This window comes from Orussus abietinus, unplaced genomic scaffold (assembly GCF_000612105.2).
Source record: "Orussus abietinus isolate OABI.00-Male unplaced genomic scaffold, Oabi_2.0 scaffold5, whole genome shotgun sequence".
NCBI lineage: Eukaryota > Metazoa > Arthropoda > Insecta > Hymenoptera > Orussidae > Orussus > Orussus abietinus.
This window is the reverse complement of record NW_019394929.1, coordinates 2,530,591-2,546,257: the sequence shown is the minus strand read 5'-3', so window position 1 is coordinate 2,546,257 and position 15,667 is coordinate 2,530,591. Positions and strand designations below refer to the sequence as shown.

At 54.3% G+C, this 15,667-nt stretch overlaps 1 protein-coding gene across 4 annotated transcripts in view; it reads right to left on the bottom strand.

The window, feature by feature from the left end:
- The window catches only part of LOC105701191 (protein tincar), an 89,915-nt gene that overhangs the window by 12,060 nt on the left and 62,188 nt on the right, over window positions 1-15,667 (bottom strand). For all 4 annotated transcript variants that reach the window (XM_012427715.1, XM_012427714.1, XM_012427717.1 and 1 more), the window contains 4 exons: window positions 15,567-15,659; window positions 12,894-13,171; window positions 11,497-11,721; window positions 11,236-11,367 (listed from right to left, as the gene is read on the bottom strand). In XM_012427715.1, coding sequence (XP_012283138.1) covers window positions 11,236-11,367; window positions 11,497-11,721; window positions 12,894-13,164 — 628 coding nt within the window. In that variant the 5' untranslated portion in view covers window positions 13,165-13,171; window positions 15,567-15,659. The remainder of the gene's footprint in view (window positions 1-11,235; window positions 11,368-11,496; window positions 11,722-12,893; window positions 13,172-15,566; window positions 15,660-15,667) is intronic.

The following is a 15,667-nucleotide window of genomic DNA, read 5'->3' as shown; positions in this document are numbered from 1 at the left end:
AAATCGAAAATATGCCTCTCGAGTTAATTCCGGGATAATTGCCGCGGCGGCCCGACCCCCGAGGGACACTTTTATCCGCGGGAAACAGCGCAATTCACATCGCGACGGATTAACGCGGATTCTCCGCAGGTTTAATCCCGGCGAGCGGTCTCGCGGGAGGCGGAAATAAAAAACCACCCCCTCCGAGCCGGATTACCTTAGCTGGATCTCTCTCCAATCCCCGATGTCGCGTTAACGGCCTCCGCGTCGGCTACCCGATTAATCGGACCGATCGCGATCGATATCTCGCCACCTCCGAAAAAACCGGCGGGAATAATTCCGAAATGGAATCCCTGGCCGCGGTTCGCCAATCTCCCATAAATTCCCTCTCCTCGTCGGCGCGGATACCTTTTCCCGCGGGATCCTCTTATTGAAATTTTTATTCCCTCCCCCCCGCCGCCGAGGGCGGCTCTTCCGGCAAAGAGACTCGGTGGAAGGCTTCCTCGTGGATCTCTCGAAAAAGCTGACAAGATCCACCTAGACTGCCACTTTTCTGGGCATTTCTCTTCCGATCTATCGTTGTCTACTAAGTTGGGCACTCGCCCGTTTCCCGGAGTTCCTCGACGCCGTTCCTCTAACGCGGCGTCGACGTCGCCTAGTTCGGCAAACTTACGATTAGCCTTTGTCGAGACACAGCCATTGATTTACATTGGAGATTCGTTTAAGTCGAACTCATCTCCGCGCGGCGAACGCGACAGGCAGGTTCTCGAGTTGGCGAATATTGGCTGCGACCGATCGGGGGAGTCGCAGTCCCTTTTGTGGCCGGTAAATCGACAATGAGCTTCCTGCACGAGCGTCGTCTGGCGGCAGCGTTTTCCGCGACGACGAGGGAGCCGCAAACTGCGGCCAAACGAGGACGCCGACGTTTCGGGCACGACTCTCGTTATTTCAGGAAGCTCCGTTCCGCCGCGCGGAATTTTATTCGGCGCTCGTCTCGTTTGAATTTCCCCCGATCCGAGGAAAATTCCGTTTAGCGGGAACTTATGCGGCCGTAACGCGAAGGCCGGCCTAGGCGCGCTACGGCCGCGGAGGAAATTGGATTTTCCAGGACGATCTAAACCAAAGGATATACACCGAAGGATATCTGCCGCCCGCTCGGCCGCGCGGCCGTTCATCGGCGGAAACGACCAGAATTATACGAGGCGACGGTGCCGAGCGGTTTGAAAAATTCAATTTTCTCGCTTTTCCGGGACATGCCTGCACCCCCGCCGATCCTTCCGCGGGATCCGACGACGTGATCTCGCGTTAATTAACGTCTCTCTTTCTCGAATCGATACTCCGCATTGAAATTACGTCGCAGGATCCAGGAAGGAGCGATTTCCGCCCGGTGTAAAATTAGGCTCGAAGTGGGAGGATTCTCCGAGGGAGCAAACCTGTAGCGGGCCGCATGCATACACCTGGCCGATCAATACGCGAGCTAGGACGAAGCCAGGACGAACTTACCGTGCTATATTCCCAGGAGCTTTATCTGCCCCCCTCTCTCTCTCCTTGCCCTTTTCCAGTGGGTGCCCCGTCTCGCTCTTCCCGCGTCCATGTCCGGCGCGAGTGGCCACGCCGCGCTAAGACACCCCCCAGGATCGATGCCGAAATGCCGCTCTAATTTGGCCAGGACACAAAAACGCCGACACGCGTCCTCGACATTGAACTTTGCGAAGTTCACAAGTTCAAGGCCGATCGATTTTAGAGCCGGAGGAAACGGCCGCGTTTTACGTAGCCGATCGCCTCGAGGTCCTTGCGACCCCGAGGATTACGACAGGAGCGATAAATTCGCGAGACGAGGTGAGCTCGATGAAAAATTTTCCTTTAGAATCCACGTGAAATTTCTCGGGATCTCGGAATATAATAATTATATTAAACGACGAGATTAAATTTCTTCGAGCGTACTTTCCGGGGAGGTCCTTTGCTCGGCACTTCTTTAAGGAGTCGTCCCTCCGGCCGACGCCCCGGCCAGCCGACGAGGGCGGAAACGTTTCGACGATTGCGGACATCCCGCGGCTTTTCATCTCGCCGTAATAACAAAACGCCGCGGTTTATAAGCCGCCTCGATTGTTTCCTCGTCTCTTTCTCCTCCTGGGAAAGTGGAAACTCTTGTAGTTATCCTTGCGCCCGATAAGTCTCTCTCCCTCCCGGGGCCGCGCCTCGCCCTCTCGGTCGTTCCTCCGACTTCTGCGTTTATGCCGGGCGAAAGTTCCCTCGGGCTGGAAAAAGTGCAGCCGCACCCCTCGGCCTTACTTTTCCCTCCCTGGACGTGGCCGATTCAATTTTCCGGCTCCTCGACCTCGGGACGAAACATTTATTAAGCTCGCGGGCCCACGTCGGGCGGAATTCGATGTTAATTGGAAAGGCCGCCTCGGAGCCTCCGTCCATCTTGTCCCTTCTGGCTGGCGGGCCCCTTTTCAGGGTTCATCCCCTGATGACTTCGGCAAAGCTCCGGAATCTCGTCGGCAAACGCGATCGCTGGCTCTAAACCACCCTTATCACGAGGAGATGCGAAGCTTTGACGCGGGGCTAACGCCGAGGCTTGCCCAAATTCGGGAAGTTGCATACGAGGTTCTTGGGAACTTGCGGAGCATTTAACATTGCGAGACGATCTCGGGACAGGTTCCTTTCATCGTGATTAGCATCCGCCTAGGAATAGGATAATTAACCAAGGAAGGAGCAGGTTAATTGGAATCCGCCGAATGTCTATCCCCTTCGAGAAGTCTCGCCGAGGTCCTTCGGAGGGAAATGCATTCCATTTATAAGGATACCGTCCTCCACGCTCCTTGGAGCTCTTCTGCCGGCACTCAGACTCGCGCTTAATATTTAATTCCTCTTTGTCCGACCTGCAAACGTTAACGAGGCGAAACCCTGCTTAATGAGGCGGAAACGCGATCGAAGCTTCCGAGGAATCGGTGCTCCTCTCCACCCTCGAGGGGAGCCGAGAAGGCCGATTCGGATTGGAATTCCATTGGGACGATTCGAGCTCAGGGGCACCTCCGAGCCGGATTTCCTCCGCTCTCGAGTTATTCCCCGAAATTTTTCATCAATCGCGAGGAAATGGGGAGAAAGAAAAGGACCGACTGCCGGTGAGATCCCGGGGACGAACCCCATTCGATGGACCCGCCTCGGGGCAGGAACGACTCGTCCTGGCTGGCGCGATATTTTTTCCGGGGCTCGTAAATATTTAAGCGCCCCTCAGCCCTCATCATAAATATAGATGAACGTTTCGCGTGTCTCGAAACTTTTTGAATTTTCCCCGGTAAAAAACGGGCTGCCCATCGCGCCATGGGAGGCAGAGAGGAGCACGAGTCCCCGGGAGAATTAAACGGATTTTTTTTTTTTTTTAAATAAATACGCATTACAGGAACTCGGTTGGATACCTATGCTCTTTTTCCTGGTGCGGAGGAAATGGCGGTTCTCCTGGAAACCGGTAGTTAATCCGGAATGCAGGTAATGCACGTAAGAGGATATTCGAGACGTCGGAGAAAAGTAATAAAGTCCTGCGAGGGGCACGGTCTAAATCGTCGGGCTCTTCGTTTTTTTCTTCGAGCGAAAATCTCAAAGGAATATAGAAACCGGGGAGGGAGGTCGCGAGAAAGCGCTTTGACGTGCCGCGGGCTTTATTGCGAATGTCGTAAATAAAACCGGGCCTGGGAGATCGTTAATTCCCTTTGCTCTCCGGAATGTATCCGGAAGTAGCAGGGTATCCGCCGGATCCATCGCGACTCGCACGAACGTAATCCCCGAGTTCGTTTGGATATCCGGTTGCCCCGATAAATGTGTGCCGAAATTGCAGAGGTCAGTTCTGGCAATTGACGCACTTCGAACGTATCGTATCGAATTTCGCGTCGTTGCAGAATTTTCCAGCAGCATTCGAGTTGGCTTCGTCGACCTCTGACCTGGTTTTGAAAAACCTCAATCTCGAACCCGCCACATCAATCCGGAATCGAAGTCGAACGAGACAAGACCATCTTTGGGAAGCCCTCGCGGTTGCTTCGCGAATTCCGCATAAATTTTGCGAATTCGTGTTCGAAATCCTATCGTTCGAGGGTCGTCGAAGCCGTCCAGGGGCCGGCTGAATTCGAGTCGGGGAGTTTTATTTAAACACTCGAAAATGCAACCGTATAATGTCGGCGGTACTTAGGCATGGCCGCTTGGAGCAATACTTGCCCCCGTTTTTCGAGTACTCGCATGGGTGAGAGCAATTTCGTGTCGCTCCCCGGGCACTTCGCGATCTGCCCTCGACTTCAGGGGCTCTCAGTCGAAACCTCTTCGGGGCTTTCGGCGGACTTCACCTTCTAACTGGGTCTCATCTCCGATATGAAAATCCGCCACAAACCGCAATCGGGGCGCTGCAAAGCCCATCGAGTTTCGGGGGGCCTTCTATCGGGGCTTTTCCCCGGATCGATCCTGGACCGCCACTGACCGACCAAACTTCGGGTAACAAGGACCGCGCGCGATTGCATTCGTCTGCAAACGTTCACCCCGAGTTTGCCATCTAACTTTAACGCTGCTCGAAAATCGAGGAAAACCGAAACTCGTGGGCAAACGTCCGCCAGAGATCCGTGAAATTTTTCTTTTAATTTTTTCTTTCGGAAGCGCCTGTTTCCGGGACGATTAATATCGCCATTGTGAAATCCACAGCGCGGAGTCGCAGCGCGAGGCGGAAAACGCGCGTAAAAAATGCTTAACGAGTCCTGCACGAGACGCGTCACGGGGGTTTCTTTTATTCAAAGCCCAGAGCGTAACGGGCGCAATTAACGAGGCTCGCGGCCTCGCGGGTCCAGCAGTGGCCTACGAGGTCGTCGCTAAATTCATCGGGGACCGTGCCGCGGTCGGGGTGCATTATTTTCTGCAACGACGCGTCCTCCGATCGACCGCTCGCCGTCGACGCGGCCGGAGCCACGCTCTATCGATCCACCTGTACAACCTGTAATCGTCCTGTGACACTTCGCGCTCCACGGGCTGTTTCCAGGACTTCCGGCCTGGGCCAAAGTCTCGACTCGAGTGGCTCCAAACTATCGCAATTTACCGCCGGCCTCGGATTCCGGGGTGCGATTTATGCGCGAGTAATTGCAAGGGACTCTTCGGCAAAAACGACTCGGAGGGTGCAGCGGAAACCGACTCGTCGAAATAAGAAGCGCGGGGGTGGAAACTTCTCCGCAGTTGATAAATCCTCCCCCTCATTTTTCCACCCCTGTCCTCTCTCGGGCCTCGTGCAAAAAGGGCCATTATCTTCCGAAGGAGGCGCGAGAGCTGTCGCGTGCCACCTGGAATATTTATCATAATGGAACTCCCGCAATTTACGTGCAATTACAATTTCAGAAAAGTCGCGACCCCGCGCGGTCTGGGAATTAAACCGCGCCCGGCGACCCGCAAATCGCGCGCTTCCGCCCGGCGAGACGTTCGCGAGTCGCCCCGAAAATTCGCGTGCGGTGAATAGAGAACGTTTTATCGCGGCCCTGCCCATTCATGGGTTTTCGCCGGTCGTAAAGGCGTCGCTGGCCCAATCTCCCCGGCACGGTTGCACGGGGTGATTCACGAGGTGCGAGCACGAATCGCTCGAGCGAGTACCAAGGTGTTGCACCGACGAGTGCGATTTATCTTATCCAGGAATCGTATGTAGCGTTAATTGGAGGCGCGACGCGTGAAATGAGGGTTCCCCGGGGGTAATTCCGTGATTCCAGGGTTTGACGTATCCCTGGGGAGCTTGATCTCCCTATAGAGGCCAGGGAAATCGAGGGTATCGATTGTCTCGATCTCGTATATTTGTTACGTATTTCTCTAAAATTCAATGGATAAGGATCCAAAGAAATTCAGCGGAAGAGATGCAAGGAAAAGCTCGCGGAGCATTAAAATTTCCTCGGATCTCGAGGAGGCGCGCTCGGTTGGCTCGCAATTAGTCGACGAGGTTCCTCGGGTTCATTGCCACGGTCGCGAACTTCCTCATCTACGCGAGAACGAGAGCTCGCGTTTATCCGGCGAGAGTTGCCGGAAGAGCCGGGAGCTTTGCGATATCGGTCCAACGACGCGCGAAAAGGCGACCACCTCCCTCGTGCCTTCTCTCGCTCGGTTAAGCTCGAGTGCTTAACGAAACTCTTAATTGTACGGTCGCCTCCCTTTGGCCGCGGCCCAATTTCCGCGGCCCGGCAGATCCGTGCGCCTCTCCGCGTGTACGCGATACTCGAGGGATCGACGAGGTTTATTCCGCCCGGTCGACCCCGAGGATCGATTCCAGAAACGGGCACGACTTTCGCGAGACCTCCCCGACGAGCGAGCTCGAGTGCCCTCGCGGGCGCATCCGCTCGCGTGCAGCCGATAGGATGCAGCTCGATACGGCCCGATAAGAGAGGCCGTTGAAAATTTTCCAGGGCACTCGGCTCGAGCTCGATTCGCGAGAGTCGGAAAGTCGAACGCAGGAATCGTGACGAGAAGATTTTATTACTCCCTCGCACACGTGGACGCGGGAGTGCACGAAAGTGCAATAAAGCTCCGAGTAACGAGGTCGATTCCGCCCGATCGGCCCGTGGAATTCGATCACATAAGTCTTAAGCGCCGACCGGTCGAGTCCCTTACCGAGCAGTTTCCCGTGGGAGCTGCCGAGAAGCCGGTCCACCGGGAGAATTCCAACTTCACGGTGGCGCGCCCTCGAAAGCTCGTATATATTCGTCGAGGCCCTCGACTCCTCTCGGGACGTCCACCCGCCTAGACGCTAATGCGAGTCGCAGCCACGCGGGGTCGAGTGTCTCCGGACTTTGCCACTTTGTGCTTCCCCGAGCCCGAGATCACTTTTCAACGTCCAGCCCACCGACCTTGCTAACGAGTCCGTCGAACCGCCCCAAGGGAGTCCAAAAGACCGATCACCGGGGCGATGAGCTTAATTATTTCGCGCGAGTCCGTCTCGTTGGAAGAGCTTTCCGACGTTTACGTGGCGCAGCGTGTGCCCCGGGTTCCTTGCCCCTTGAGATCGTCCAGGAAATTTGTTCTAAGTCGGACAGCGATTATTTTTCCTCGATGGCAATCTCAAGGAACGTCGAAACTTTCTCGTTTGTCCGATTACCAAATGAAATTCTCGCGTGCGACACGAAACGCGTGTTCGCCTCCGACGACGTGCACGTACGGGAACGTTCGTTGCTTCTCCGTCCTCTTTTTATTAATTCCTTTCTCCGAGGCTTCTTAAATATCCGGGGAAGTTAATGGATCCGGGGATAGGGCGAGCAGGATCTCGCGGGCGGAAAGGATTGCCAATATCCGTAATGGAACCCCCTGCGCCGTGAATCAGATTTGGAGGGGCTTTCCGAGGACTAGGAGGCGAATGATAAGGCGGGATAAGGCTTGCGACCTACTTGCGGCCGAAAGCCGCCTTTTTCGAGCCTGGGCCGAGGCGCGGTGAAATACCTCCGGCAAGGAAGGGATTAAATTCCGCGTGGAGAGATACGTCCCCTCCTGACCCGATATCCTCGCAACGTCTCCGCCCTCTGCGTTTGACGTGCGGTCACCTCGTCTCTCTCCCTCATTTCCCCGTCTTTCTCTCTCTCTTTCCGGGCCGTTCCTCCGTTATTCCTGGGCGCGATTTATATTTACCATAAATTTACGCCGACGTCGCAGGTAGGAATAAGTTACCTCATAAATCACCTGAGAAATCCGGTGTACATCTGCGGAGCCCTGTTCCGGGATTTAATTAAACCCCGGTGCCGGGTCTGACCCTTTGGGTAGACACGACGATCCGCGATAATGCTATCGGTATACCTATTTCCCAATTATTCCCCGGGCGAGATTTGACGTCGCGCGGAATGATAGGGAAAAAAAGTAATTTCCTGGATCTCGCGCCCCGTAGCGAATCAACGCCCAGGATATATCGGTTCCCTACAGGATTTCTTCCCCTCCTCGGGCAGGGCCGAACTAACGCCGGACAATTTCCGCCGTTTACAGTCGTCGGGGCCATGAAAATACAGTGGCAGGAATCATGGGAGGCGAAACGAGCAGCGTCAGGTGGCGGAGACGCGAGGCCCCGCGATATTGGGCTTCGATTTCTCGGGATATTGCCGAAGCGTGTACATACCCCGGCGATTCTCTCCCACCTTTCGACGGCAACCTCCTTTCGTTCCCGATTCCGCGCCCGCCTGTCCCGAAGACATCCCGGACGCGTCCAAAACTTTTCCCCTGCGTGCGTCGATCGTAATATGCGGTTCCCGATGAAATGCTCGTTTTGGCCAAGCGGCTGTTCGTCTTTTGTGTCCCTCGTGCCGTTTAAGGGGCTCCCATACACGAGAAGGATTTTACGATAATTTTTAACTCGAATTGACAAGTCTGCCCGTAAATAATACCCGATGTGCGTTTGGCGCGGAACTCCGACGATAGGGTCATTGATTCCGTGATTACAACCGCTGCAGGGGCGCTGAAGTGTAATGCATTACGAGTCTGGGGTCTCTAAATATCATCCGCAGGGCGCAGCTTGACACCGATCGTAATTACTGGGACATTACTTGTGCGCGTTATGGCATGTACCAGGGATGCTGCCCCGGAGCGCGAGTGATGGAATGATAACGCCTAATCGACGGGAAATCGTTAAAGAGTCCCATGTAAAATCAGGAATTAGTTAGAAAAAGGGAGCAAGTACATTAAGGGATATTTGCGTTCTTGGGGGTCGAGGGAGCAGCGGGGTTTACTCTCGAGATCTCGCAATCATCAAAATGGACGCTGCTACCTAGAATGGATCTCCAAGTAATTTATCTCCCGAGGTAATTTATAAGGCACAAGAGTCGCCGTTATCTCGCAGCCTTGCCGCGTTTTAAAGACTTAGCGGTGCCTCCCTTTTTTCTCGTTCCTTCGATCCCGAAGAAGGACGCGACTTCGAAGGGAGTTTTATCAGGACCGAGGGAGTAACTTCCTCACCGACATCAGGGGCGAAATAAACGACTTCTTTGGGGATCGGTATCGCTCGGTCCTGCTCGACAAGGTCGTGGAAACGCGACGGGACACTCGGGAGCCCCCCGTGGCTCCTGTCGGGGATTATTTTATCGGAGGCGGTTCGCGGAATCTCCGGGAAAATCACTTTCCCCCGGGGGCTCGTGAAAGGAGTCGAGGGCCCCGAAGAAGCGACACTTCCTTATTTCGGGGCGCCAAACTCGGGGAGGGCTTTTTATTGCGAACTCCTAAGTCGAGCTTTATCATCCCCTCACCGCCGCCACCCTCCTCGCCCTCAAGGCCCTTTGCTGTAAGAATCTTGTCTTGGCACCTCATCCCTCGCGGACGACCCCACTTCCCGTTTAATTCGACGGCCATTCTTCGTAATCATTGTAATTGTCACGCCGAGGGGCAATTAGCGATACCTCGAGACATATTTGGCGAGGGTCTCTTTCGCGAGTAGATTCCTGGCGCATCCAGAAGGGCTCGCGAATTCGATCCTGGCTCGCAGAAAATTCCAGTGGAAGCAGGACCTGTGGGAAGTATGTCCCAGGAGTATGAGATCCCGGGGGAATGCAATTTCTCGCATTTTTTCGGCGTCATCGCTGCCATTACTCGGTCCGTAACTCGCGGGGGCTCCTGCCCCCAGCCGGGAGTGGACGGCGCGTTAAGGCGGCGGGCTTTAAAGCCGCGTTTTAAACGCTCCTCCTCGTAAAGCTCTAAATCCCCCTCCCACCCCCGCCAAGGGGGGTTTTATATTATGCCGGGCATCGAACGGGGCCCGATCGACTTCCGGGGTCGCGGCGCGCCGTGCCCTCCCTTATAAAACCGCCCTGCGGAATTACGGGCCGCTCGCGGACATAAAAGTCGCCCACCCGCTGACGATATTCCGCGAGCGGAAAATTACGCCCGCATTTTTCCGCGCATTCTTGCACGCCGTCCTCCGCCCTTTCCTGGGAGATGCCGTCATACTCCGCGAAATCGCGCCCCACGTTCTGCGACCCATCTCCGTCTCCGAAAACCTCGATCGATTTCACGGAAAGAAAAGAACCATCGACACCTCCCGACAATTGGATCGTACCGCCGGAAGTCCGCGGGACCGAAAGGAGTTTCCCCGCAATGCCGCAACTTTCTTCTCCAGTTTCGGCATCTCGGGAGGAAGTGTCTTCTCAGGTTCACGAAGAGACGGAACTGCCAGTTCTTATAGTCGACTTCGAAGGGGTTCGTCAGAGGACACCGTTCGGGCGATTCGCGTGCCAGGATACGTATATCGATATGCGTCGGTCGATTCGCCGAAACCGGAGCGGGGAATTTCATCCGGGAACGCGTCGAGCTTTAATCTTGCATTCTTATCGGGGATCGCCCACCCTCCCGCTCCAGATTCGCTCTTGTGGTTCGTTTCCACCTATTTGCGGAGTCGGGGGTTCCGAAAGGGCTGAAGTGGTTTCCCTCGCGTCCAACCCTCTCCCTCCCTTCGGCGCCGTCAGATTTTCCAGCCGGGTAACATTTTATAACGAGCGAACGGGCAGGGTGGCAAGTCGCGGGGATTCAACCCGCTTCCCGTGTTAGCCGGTCCCGATGAATCCACCACTTACCCGGGAGTAATGCATTCCGTTACGGAGCTCATCTGTAAATTAAAGCCCGCCGCAAGAACGGCGCCTCTCCGGAGATTGCACCGCGCGACCACGGAACCACTCTCGCCCGCGATGGGAGCACTTCTATGACCGCAATTTTCACGCCAGAGCTCGCACGCGCCGGGCAAAAATATACATATCGGGAAAACAACCCCCGGGAAATCGTTCCTACACGGAGGACAATTAAGCGGTACAATTCTCCCAGTGCCGCAATTATGGAAACCGCAACAAAAATGGCGCGCCGGTACAGGAGGGCTGGTTCCCTCGAGTCGCGGTCTTCGAGGACCTCGACGAGAGCACCTCGTACCGAGTGCTTGTACTTTTACTCACCGGGACAGCACTAACGATTTACGATGACAATAATTTTTTATCTACCGTAATCCAACAGGTGCCGTTGCAGACGTGATAAAATGTCGCTGCGGCGATTATGGTAACGGTTCGCAACAGCGGATTGTAATCGTTGCTGTAAACGTTGCCCCGAGTGATGTACGAGTGCGAGGTTCGATGCTCGTAAACTCCTGTTCATCGGAAATGCGCAAACGATATCCATATTGAAACTCGTCCCGAGGGTCGCGGTCGGGTCGGAGGGTGTACCCTGAGAATTGACTCGATTTGCCTGGGCGCAAATGGCCGAGGCTAAGCTCGTTTCAAGGGGCGGGAGAGAGCGACCTACCTTTTGGCAAAAATCCAGCGTGTATGAGCCGTGCCTCCATGAGCAGCGAGGGCAGAAGAAAGCACATGGCCGTGCAAAGATGTACGAACGCTGCCGTGGGTCCACCGTGTCTCCATAAATTATTTGCCAGGCCTGAAACAGTCGTGAATACTTCGCTGGCGTGCGGTCCATTTTCATCGAGCAGCGTTTAATGCCCTACGGAGGTCTCGAGATGGAAGAGAAACGGAGTCGCGAGGTCGGGAAAAATTGTCGGGAATTTACCACTGTCGGGGTTGTTCGTCAGCAACGACGAGGGTGGGTCTCTCGAGCAGGCGCTCAGATGTCTTCCTAGCTTGATCCCGTCGTTCGCCAGGTTGCCCAGCTTGAGGACAGCGGCCGCCAGGAAAACCGGAAGCAGGAGCATCCCGGTTCCGGTCAAAATCAGGCAGGCGTGCAGCTCCACTTTCGGTGGCGGGGCATCCGCCGGCCAGGGCAACGAGAGGTACGCTGCAAATGGAAGGGAAGGCTTTAAATGCGTTCCGCCGATGTCACGCGCCGTTTTATGCAAATGGACTTTATTTATGTAGCAGGCGTGCGCCGATAATTACTGCGCGAGGTACGTGCACTTCGGTCCCGTAGAGTCCGTGGGAAAATAATTGCGCACCCCTAACCGCGGGGCTGAAATATTTACCGGTGGATTTTAAGGGTGGCGTAACGAATTTCGCGTAATCCGATCCGCGAGCTGGCCAAAAGGAAGGACGGAAAGGGTCGGCGCCGAAAGGTGGGCACGTAATTGGGATTAGGGCGCACCTGTCGATAAGACCTGTAATCGTCGCGTAACGCCGCCTGGGTCATTATCTCGCGATTGTCAGGTGTCTCGTTACAGGGTTAAACCGTGGAGGGTGATTTTCACCCCGATCTTCGCGTAATTGACGCGCCAAGTGACGGGAGACGATTATGTGCTCTAAATTGTACGTCTCCGGGCGCAACCGATTTCCCCCTAATTTATTTTTAACGACCTCCCCTTGAGCTCGAAAATTAGGGTGGACCTCGCGCGAGGACGAGACTCTGGGTGGTCGGTTTCAATTTTGCCGAGAGTCGGGTAGACCGCTCGTCGAACGCGAGTACACCCCCGCTCGCGATAATCGCCAGACGGAAAGAAACGAAGGGCCGTTGACAACCCCTCGCTATAAAACCGCCCTCGCGATAACGGGGTCCGGTAATGATGGACTTTACATTAACTCCGGTGACGAAAGTTACGTTGTTAACGCGCCAGTCTTTCCCGTATTATGGAAGGGTGCGACCGTAAGGGACTCGGCCAACCCTCGCCTTCCTCGGAGAACCTTTCAACCCCCGCCGGCTTCATATATCCCGAACGAAAATGAACAGCCCCGTAATTGAATGCGCCTCGGTCGAGATCTTGATACCCCTGCTTTAACGCCCACCAGACGAGCTTAACGAACGCCGTTGTGCCGAATTCCGGCTAAAAGCGTTTCTTCCCGAAAAGTGTTTTCAACTACTAAGTGGATACATGGTTTCCCTTGCGTACTAAATTTTCTGGTGTACATAAGGGAACCATCGACGGCTCCGAACGCGGAGAAGGGTTCTCCCTGGACCAACAAACCCCGAAGCAATTAATTAGCCAGACCGGCGGAACTTGCCGGCGAGCTCGAACTCACCGATGAATCTTTTGGCGCATCTCGTGGCGATGTAAGCCTGAAGAGCCACGGCGAGGATCCCGTACCAGACCGACCAGAGGCTATTTACGTGCCCGCGAGTACAAGACTCCCTCTTCTGGGTGGACCGGGATCTCCTCGATTTGCTCGTAGTCGTGACACCGCTGGCACTGATACTCGAGACCACCGGAAGTGGCTTCAGAGGCTTCTTGCACTTGGCCTGGTTCACCTCGTTGTTGTTCTCGTAGCCCATCAAGCTCCCGGTCATCGACATCTTGTTCCTGCGATCGAGAAAACGTCCGTTACTAAGAAAATCGGTTCCTGCGATTCGAGACTCGGGAAATTCTTCTAGCATAAAATAAATACATGGAGGTAGAAACGAGGTCGTTAATTTAAGTGGCATCCAGACTGCGCGTAGTCTCGGCAGGTTAGAGATCCCGTGTATTCAGCATCCCCGGAGTCCCGGGGCGATTCGCCGGTATATTTTTCGCGCGCCATTGACCCGGAGGGTGGCCACTTTTAAGCTTTATTTTCCTACCCTCCCCCGCTCCATCTTGGACCAGTGAGCGGTCCCTCTTAGGGACTTACTCCTCCCTGTTCCAGCCTGTCCACCCTTTTTCTTTCCCAGCCGCGGGCTCGGAAGCTCGCTTGCCTTGTACCACGTCGGATATGCTAAAATATGTGTGCCGCGCCGCTTTTCCACCCTCTGCCGTGTCTCAGCCCTAGTAGACCCGCAACCCCCGCAGGAAATTTACGGCAGCCGTCGCTCTCGGTTTTTTCGAGCAGCGCAAAAACGCGATCCAAGATTCGGCAAACCCCTCGGTCCACTTCCGCCCCGTTGGCGGATCCACCATGGACCTTTTTTTCCTCTTTCGACGGCCCCCCCGAGAGGGTTAGACCGAGTCATCCGGACGATCCGAGCCCACCAGGGGATTGCGCGTGGAAGCTCTATTTATCATTTCTCGTGACGCACGGAGGCAGAATTTTCGGAGCGCGAAAAACTTCGCGAGGGATGTCGGACCCCACCGAGCGGTGCTTCGTTTCAAACAAGCGAAGCGATCTGTTTCTGGAAACTTTCTTTGGAATTTGTTCACAAGTGTTCGCCGAGATACATGGCGTTCCTTGGCCCGCGAGGGTCGACCGGGGCGTCGGTGGAGGAGCCAAAATTTGTTTCTCCGCGGCGCTAGTTGATTTTTCAGATGGAGCTACTCCTGAGTTTTGTGCAATAAAAGTTTCCAATGTAGGAACTGCAATGTTAGCTCGAATGTCAAGGTCTTTGCCCGAAGTGCTTCAGAAATCCCCTTGTTTCGCTGCTCCGTATTGCGGCCTCGAAACTTTGCACCCTTTGAACTACAGTTTTTCGAGTTTTTCGCGTTGCGGGTATTTATTGCATAACTTTGTACGATAAAAGAGGTACAAATGCCCGTTACCCAGGACCGAGAACGCCGGCCACGCTCGGGAATTACAGCCACCAATTTCGAGAATGGTTTTTACTGCTCGTCGAACTTCTTTCAGAAAGGAAAGTCCGAGGGACGTGAGACAACTGGCAAAGACAGCGAACATTCGGTCGGGAGCTTCTACGGGGATTCGGCATCCTGAGAAAAGCTTTCTTGGCACTGGTCACTGAGCTTTTACGTTTAAGACGCTGCCCGCTCTCGTAATTCTCCTCGTAAAAGCACCTCGAGCCTTGCATCGCGATCGTTCCCGACGAACTACTGAAGGAACACGCTCTCATCCCTTGCGGGACGTAAATCCACGGAAAAATATGCCATTTCTGGGACGTAAACGTCGACGACACGCGGCGTCGATTTTTTTTTTTCTTCTCAGTTTCTACTTCACCAAGGCCCGTTTTAGATAGCTCGAGAGGACCTCGCGCGAAACTTCGGAATGACCTGCAACGGCGTTAACGAGGTGCGAGGGAAGTGCATCGTCGTTTGTCGAAAACCAGGTTGTCGACGCTCCTTTTGGTTGGTGTTAGAATTCCTATGCTTTTCGGAAGGCGTTTTCGTAGGCAGATATCGGATCTCGGGGTTACGCAGCCTGTCAAAGAGCCGGGGAAATGAGGGAAACGGGAGAATCGGGGAGGAATATTTTTTCCTACGACTCTCCGGAGGTGAAAAATGTCGAGAGGGATCGAAGGACCTTCGTTTACGGAAGAGTAATCTTTTGCTCGATCTACTGGGAGGAGGAGTCGTTTGCTTTCTTAATACCGGGGAGAATCGTTAAAGGTTTGGATTCCGAGCCCGGAGGCGATCGAGCGAAATGTCTGTCTGCAGAGCCTGGATGTCAACATCCGTCGATCGGACCGTTTTAAAGATGAATCCGTGAAAAGAACTCCACCCAAACGAGCCGAGCTCGAATTAGACCTTGGTTTACATCGTGGAATGTTTACGGCAAGTGGAAGTTCAACCGGATGCGGATTCGGAGAAACGATTTCTATTTGAAGCTTCTCGGTCGTGTCGTTGTCAGACCAAACGTTGCTGAATTTATAAAAAAATTTCTGTTTATAAAAATAAAAATTCTGACACGTCATACAGCGTCGTAATGTTGTAAGGCATCCGGATCGATCGCAATTTACGAACCGCTTGGTGGTAATTAACGGAAGTTAAGGTATTTACTCTCGGCAGGTGATAATTAGCATTTTACCGGATACGGATAAACTTGGCAAGTACTTACCCGAGTGGTAGTGACGTCGGGTGTCTAAAGTTTCGAGTAGGCTTCTCCCGGATAATTAGTTCCAAGTTCTAGCATCTTTGGTAGTGGCAGGATCTGCAAAG